This window comes from Colias eurytheme, chromosome 19 (genome assembly GCF_061535395.1).
Source record: "Colias eurytheme isolate Ceu_HAF_F1 chromosome 19, ilColEury1 Martin Lab GWU primary, whole genome shotgun sequence".
In the NCBI taxonomy this organism is placed as follows: Eukaryota; Metazoa; Arthropoda; class Insecta; order Lepidoptera; family Pieridae; genus Colias; species Colias eurytheme.
The window spans coordinates 6,314,832-6,321,519 of NC_142998.1; the positions used below are offsets into that span (position 1 = coordinate 6,314,832).

At 30.4% G+C, this 6,688-nt stretch overlaps 1 protein-coding gene across 1 annotated transcript; it reads right to left on the reverse strand.

Annotated features, from left to right (window-relative positions):
* Window positions 1–1,106: 1,106 nt before the first annotated feature.
* LOC149900211 (G-patch domain and KOW motifs-containing protein) lies at window positions 1,107–5,200 on the reverse strand. Its single transcript, XM_090113327.1, has 7 exons — window positions 5,076–5,200; window positions 4,829–4,996; window positions 3,752–4,037; window positions 3,248–3,336; window positions 2,602–2,779; window positions 1,891–2,023; window positions 1,107–1,592 (listed from the first exon to the last, which is right to left on the reverse strand). Exons 2-7 carry the CDS (start codon window positions 4,945–4,947, stop codon window positions 1,141–1,143), a joined length of 1,257 nt encoding a protein of 418 aa, XP_089969453.1. The 5' UTR covers window positions 4,948–4,996; window positions 5,076–5,200; the 3' UTR covers window positions 1,107–1,140.
* Window positions 5,201–6,688: the final 1,488 nt, after the last annotated feature.

Below are 6,688 nucleotides of genomic sequence, written 5' to 3' on the forward strand. Positions count from 1 at the left end.
GAAATGTACGTTAAAAAAATAAAAAAATATACACAAATTAAAGGTCTATAAGGTCCATCTTTTTTAATATTCGACATGTTTGAATTGCTTCTGCAAGACTTGACAGTGCAAAACGGCATTTTTAGCGGAGCACTCGCAGACGTCCTTTCGATGTTTTACGAATACGCAGAGTGTTTGTAATCGATTACGCAAGTAATTTTTATGAAAGCATAAGATTTTTCGATTCGAATAATCTTATACCTCGGCAAAAGGGGAAACGCCTGCGAGTGTTATCCATTACCTACTTAATGATCTAAGGAATAGTTTATAATATACAGAGATAACAAATAATTGAGACTGCCAAATAATAGACAAATAAAAATTTGAAATAAAATAATTTTGCGGCTTTAAATTTAAATGTAACCTATCGTATCTTTCAAGTTAGATCAAACCATGGACAAAATATATACTATATTATTTTGTCCATGTTCTTATGTTAATCTTTAAAATAATTTTACTTAATATGCCATTCCAATTTCCAATAACTCAAACTATCTAGTTATGAATTGTTAATTATGGATCATTGATCATTAATTTATATAGGTAGTTTGAGATATTGCAATGGTTTATGCTAAGCAAAATTATTACTCATCGATCTGTCGTCAATTGACGTTTTACAAGATACAGCATAGTTCCGAATTTCGCCAATGCCGAATGTTCTTGGTAACACTGTATATTTTATGTAATTGCTCAAAAGGGACAGACAATCTTTCCGTTTGAACAGTGCAAATTATAATATGAAAATATTCTCGGTGCGATCCTGAAAGTTAAGAGATTGCGCGCACTATTCATTCGTGTTGATAAGAAAAAGATAGAAATTTGTGCGCCGAAGTAAATGGGGAAAAATGTGGAAATATAGGGATGTTGCAAATTTTTTTTATAATTTAATTATTATATGTATAATGTTCCGATAATAAACATTTTAAAAAATGTCAGTCTAAAATTTGTTTTAACAAAAAAGTTTCTCATTAAAGATATTCTAAAATAATTGAGATAAGTAATTAAATTCTTTCAATGGTATCGTATCGCAAGTGTGTATAAGGTTTAAAGAAAACAACAGCTTTAAAAAATCCATATAATAAAAGTCACATTCAATTAATCTTATTTCCTATGTTTCTTATAATTAGGTGACCTATCCCTATCTCTCTTTTTCTTTTTCCCTTTCCTTTTCTTATCAATGTCCCGTTTTTCCTTTGAACTTTTGCTGTGGCTTTTTTTCTTGTGCTTATAATTTGAGGAGGAGTCACTGCTGGTACTATTTCTTCGTCTATCTTTCGATTTATTATATTCAGAGTCAGACAAATTAAGAGATTCATTACTGCTATACTTTCTGGTTGATTTCTTCCTATGTCTTGAATCCCTGTCACTATCGGGTGAATTATTTCTTCTATCTCTTGATCTATTCCTATTATTCGATAGACGATCTTCATAATCTCTAGGCTTCCTATCATTAGAATTCCTATTAGATGAACTATCTCTATCAGTCTTTGAATGCTTGTTTGTAGGTTGTTGTATGCTCTCCTGCTTTTTGTATTTTTGATATGAATCAGCATCTGAAAAATACGAATCAGATATTAGTTTTTATTTTATAGAATTTAAATGGAACCGATTTTGATATTTAGTTTTATAGCATTCAAAAATTCTTTTAAAATTTCTCATATGAAACATTTTGAAATTATGAAAAAAGTGAAAGTATGCTAGGTATGCAGCAAATGTATGTAAGGATAAATCTTTTTCACTAATGCATTTTATTGGTGTACAATTACGTGACTAAATAAATTAACATCCTGTTGTTATAAAATAATGTATTTAAATAAAAATACAATATGCAACATAGTCAAATCTACTCACTAATCACTTTAGATTCTCTATCATATTCTGATTTTGGCACTGCCTGCATCATGAACTCACTTAAGCTGACTGTTTCCTTTTTTATGGGAATATCAACCATTGCCCTTCCGTTTTCTTCATCGAGACTCACAACCTGTAAAATATTTGTACAATAATAAAGTTAAAGGCAGTATACTAATAAATATTTCTAGCTTATACAAGGATATTGTGATCTTGACGAACAGCACTATACAAAAAATAATACTTATAGGGTTAAAAAATTAAAGTTCATTATTTAACTATATAGTGCATTCAAGGAATTCAGGATGTCGGATAATTCGGAAAATTGTGAATACCACTTCAGCACATCGTTTTATTGTGAGTATTGTGAAGGCATCGCATGAAAATAAACGGGTTTGATATTATTCATATTTGTTTAATCAATCAATAGTTACATATTAATTTAATGTTATTGCATTTACTCTGTCATCCTAAAAATTACCCTAATGCGCCTTACTACAATAAGAACTAAAAAGACTTTTCGTGTACATCCTTGCATGGACTTATTTGAAGCAATATTATTATTATTGTATAGAAATAGCACATAATATAATAGAAATTCGGAAAGAAGTAGACAAATATAATTTTTAAAAGCTAAGTGAACCTTTCAGATGTAATAAATGAAGTAGCAGGCTCTTAAAATAATCTCTTAAATTATATTTGTATAAATACCTGTCCATAGAATCCAGCATATTTCCCTGTCGTAATTTTGACAAAGGATTTCTTAACAAGCGCAAGTTCTTCCTCATTATCTTTTGTGTTAGATTTCTTCTTTTGATTTTCTTTAATTACTTTATCTGCTCCTAATCCTAATCCTTTAGGTCGAAGTTCCGGAAGTTTGTATTTTGATCTGTGAATTAAAAGTTTTATAAGTACTTATTAATCAATATTTTGAAAATAATCCTCACTATTTAATATTATATATACGAAAGTGACGTCTTCTGTCCGTATGTCTGTCTGTCACTTCTTCACGCCTAAACAATTGAACCAATTTGCATAAAATTTCATACAAACATAGTTTGGTGGGAAATGCGGGTTTTCTTTTGATAATAATTTATAATATCTATAAGTTACTGTGATGCGCGCCACGCACACTATTTTAGCTTCGGAAAATTATTAGTAGGACTACAAAACAACAGGTTTTATTATTGCATAGTATAATTATTTCAATTAAAGTTTACATGTCACAATCAAAAGCAACACACATAGTGAAAAATGTTTTTGATTGCATTCATCAGTTTTATCAGGTTCTGACTAGCAATAAGTTTTGACTTCAACATATAATTGTCATATGTAAAAGTCATCATTCAATACTTACTGATCCTTCCCCGGCGCCCAACCCATTCCACGCAGCATAGCAAGTCCAAAATCTTGTATTGGCACAGATTCATAATCGTCTAAAGTTGACTGAAATTATAAAATAGAAATATTTATTTTATACATTCTTAATAAGGGAGGTAAGTAGTATTACATTGGTTAAATGGATTTTATTCTACAAATTAACAAATAATTATAATATTGATCTATAATAGAACAGTATTACTAGTAAGTCATAATGTGCCTATTTTTTAAGTCTAAATATTCGTATAACAAAGTCGCTTCCCACATTCTGTCTATCCCTATGTATGATTATCTTTATAGCTATGCAATTGAGTGTGTTTTTTAGTTTAGAGTGGCTTTCAAGGTAGGTTTTATAAAAAAAATTGTTAAGTTTTATACAAAATAGCCAAAGCCACATGCAGGATTCTAGAATAATCTAAATACTTATATCAATTTAAGATTAATGAAATATATTTCTAATTAACAATATAAATTTTCCTACCTCCTTCTGTCCCTCAAGCACAGGCTGAGCGGGCACAGGTACAACTAAAGTAGACACATCAACTACAGTCTTTTTCTGAGCTTCCTCCAACAACTCCCTGGCAGCCATTTGTTCCAGAGTTTCATTTTCATGTTTTACTTCAGGTATAGCATTATTTTCTTCTTTAACAGGTTGTTCTTCGAAATTTTCAACTTTTTCCGCTATTTGACGAAGCCGTTCTGCTGTTATCATAGTATTTGGTTTCATGGGTATGACCAGTGGTGCCTCATCTTTAACCTCTTCCCCGCTGGAATAAAAAATGAGTGAATTAGTATATTGTTTCATGTCTTGTTGATGTCAAAATATTGATGTTGCTAAATATAAATGTTGTCCCTGTTTGGGAACTATTTTGTAAGGATGTGTTTCTGTAGGTCCTATGGAATTATCATTTCACTGTAATACTATGATAATAAATTTATACTATGCCTTGAATATAACATAATAATGCAATTAAATATGTTTGAAAAAATTACATATTGTGTTCTTTAACATCATCTTAATACCAAACTCTACGTAGTTGAGTTTTAAATGTCAATAAAAATCTGATAGCTTAATGATTTCAGCCTATAATGAACGAATATTCCTATCAAACTATTTAACAGTACTACAGTCTACAGATCTCTGATAAACCCAATTAAAACATAGCCTACATGAAATTACCATGCCAAGCCAGTATAGTATGTTTTAAAAATTTACGATGCATTGTGAAATTATAGGCAACTAGGTTTCCGCGCCCGCGGCTTCGCCCGCGCAGTCAAAGTAAAACCCGCATAGGTCCCGTTCCCGTGGGATTTCTGGGATTGCGTCATTTTCCCGGGATAAAAAGTAGCCTATGTCCTTTCTCGGGTATCAAAATATCTTCATACCAAATTTCATGAAAATTGGTTCAGTAGTTTAGGAGTTTAGGCGTGATTGAGTAACAGACAGACAGACAGAGTCACTTTCGCATTTATAATATTAGTATGGACATTAGTAGCAAATTTTAATTTATAAATCATAACGTAAATAAATTTGTAAAGCGAAGACTTTTGTACATACCCAACTACTTTAATGGACTTTTCTTCCACACATTCAATATATTCCTTTTGTTCTGTGGCCACTGGCTTATCCTGTTTCTTGGTTTTCATAAACCCAAAAGATATTTTTTTAGGTTCCATTTTTTCTTTTCTTCACTTAATTATTTGATGTGTTGATTTTCAAGTTAGCCTGTTACACAAAAATAAAAATAATATTATTGGCGAATCGTCTTTATAAGCTGTCTCAATAGAATTATTAATATAATTACATGATCAATATTCTGATTTTCAATGTGCATTTATATTTAAAATAGAATTTAGATACGAAAATGCTTCAAAATTTAATATCAATTTTAATCAAAGAGAAAAGAGAATCCAACTTTGACAACCTCATGGGGTTACCAAATTACACATTTCATTCTCCCTAGATCGCATTTACCTCTCAAAATCCACAACTTCCACAAATATCTTCAATTGAGATATTAGATGAAATAAAACTTCAGTAATTTCATGGTTAGTGCTAAATTAAATAAAATAAAATACATATATGCCATGTTGAATTATTTATTTTATCAGTTTAGAAAAAGAAAGAAAGAAAAGACATTTAATTCAACACACACATAAAGACAAATAAAAATAAAACAGAAATTAAATACAAAAACTTTACTGAAATTGCAAATCGGAACGATAACATAAGATGGAAATATTAACCCATATTTTGAGGAATAATTTCGCAATATGAAAACCCTGTCTTGAAATGACGTTTTACGTGACGTAATCTGTCATGCTGACATCCCTTTAAAGGAATAGACAACCTGTTCGTTTTTAGTATTATAATTTATCAAGATACTTGTACTTTGATCTACATAAAATACATAAAATGCAAAATAAATTAATAACTTGCATAAAAATTCTATGAACGAGTAAAATAGTGACCGAAATATTACTATCACTCATAGTATAATTATTATAGGAAGATCATATTCCATAGTTATTAAAATCTTTTGAACTTGTCGTTGTTTGTTGTAAGTATTAATATTAAATATTTATAGCTTAGTTTATGTATTCTTACATTGGCAAGTTGCTGATTTTCGGCGGTATGGCGACCATTTGGAACTGTCTGAAAAGTATGGCATAGCGATTTTCGTACATGGCTTCAGGACAAGCTACAGGACGATGATTACTTACCTGTGCAAAAATTAGCCTGGTTCAAGAAGCTTATATCTAATACACTGGAGAATGGAGATTGCACTATGACCATTAACTTGTAACAAGAAAATATGACGTTGAATGACGCCTGTATGTTTTTTATCCCTTTCACACCTAACTAACTACCTAGGTTTCATTCTATGGGATTATACAACAAAACTGTAGGTTAAAAAGTTAAATATTAATAATATTTTTAAGTTTAATTCACCCGAGCTCATACATTCCACTACCAACCAGCAACGTTGTCAAGTTCAGTGAAACTGAATTTATGCATTTTTCCGGCCATAAACAATCTTCCATAAAAGGTTCGTTAAAACTTTTTACGTGAATTTGAAAGAAAACATTAGAAGCCAGTTATAGAAGCATCTCTGCAATATTTTATTGCTTTGGAAAAAGTCACAGAAAAGGTAATATCACAGATTACCAAATAATTACCTACTAGGTAATAAATAATTTATTATCTTTTTAGAGAGTAAATCGTTTCATCAATACTTTACATTTGATTCTGTTATTTCCTTACGAGCTGCAAGTCGTAACATCTCCCGGTATCTGCTGTAAAGCTGGTTTTTATGTCACACCGCCTGTTGTTACGGAAATTTGATTTTACGAATGGGAGGATTTATTGAAGACCTCTGTTTCCTTAAATTTAGTATACATAATTTCGTTTTCATAT

Bases quoted from the DNA above. Each gene is read 5' to 3' on its own strand.
- LOC149900211 (XM_090113327.1), bottom strand. From the start codon at position 4,947: ATGGAACCTAAAAAAATATCTTTTGGGTTTATGAAAACCAAGAAACAG. The intron at 3,337-3,751 runs GTAGGAAAATTT...TTATAATTTCAG, and splicing joins TGCTTGAGGGACAGAAGGAG to TCAACTTTAGACGATTATGA. The intron at 1,593-1,890 runs GTGAGTAGATTT...CGTATTTTTCAG, and splicing joins TAGAGAATCTAAAGTGATTA to ATGCTGATTCATATCAAAAA.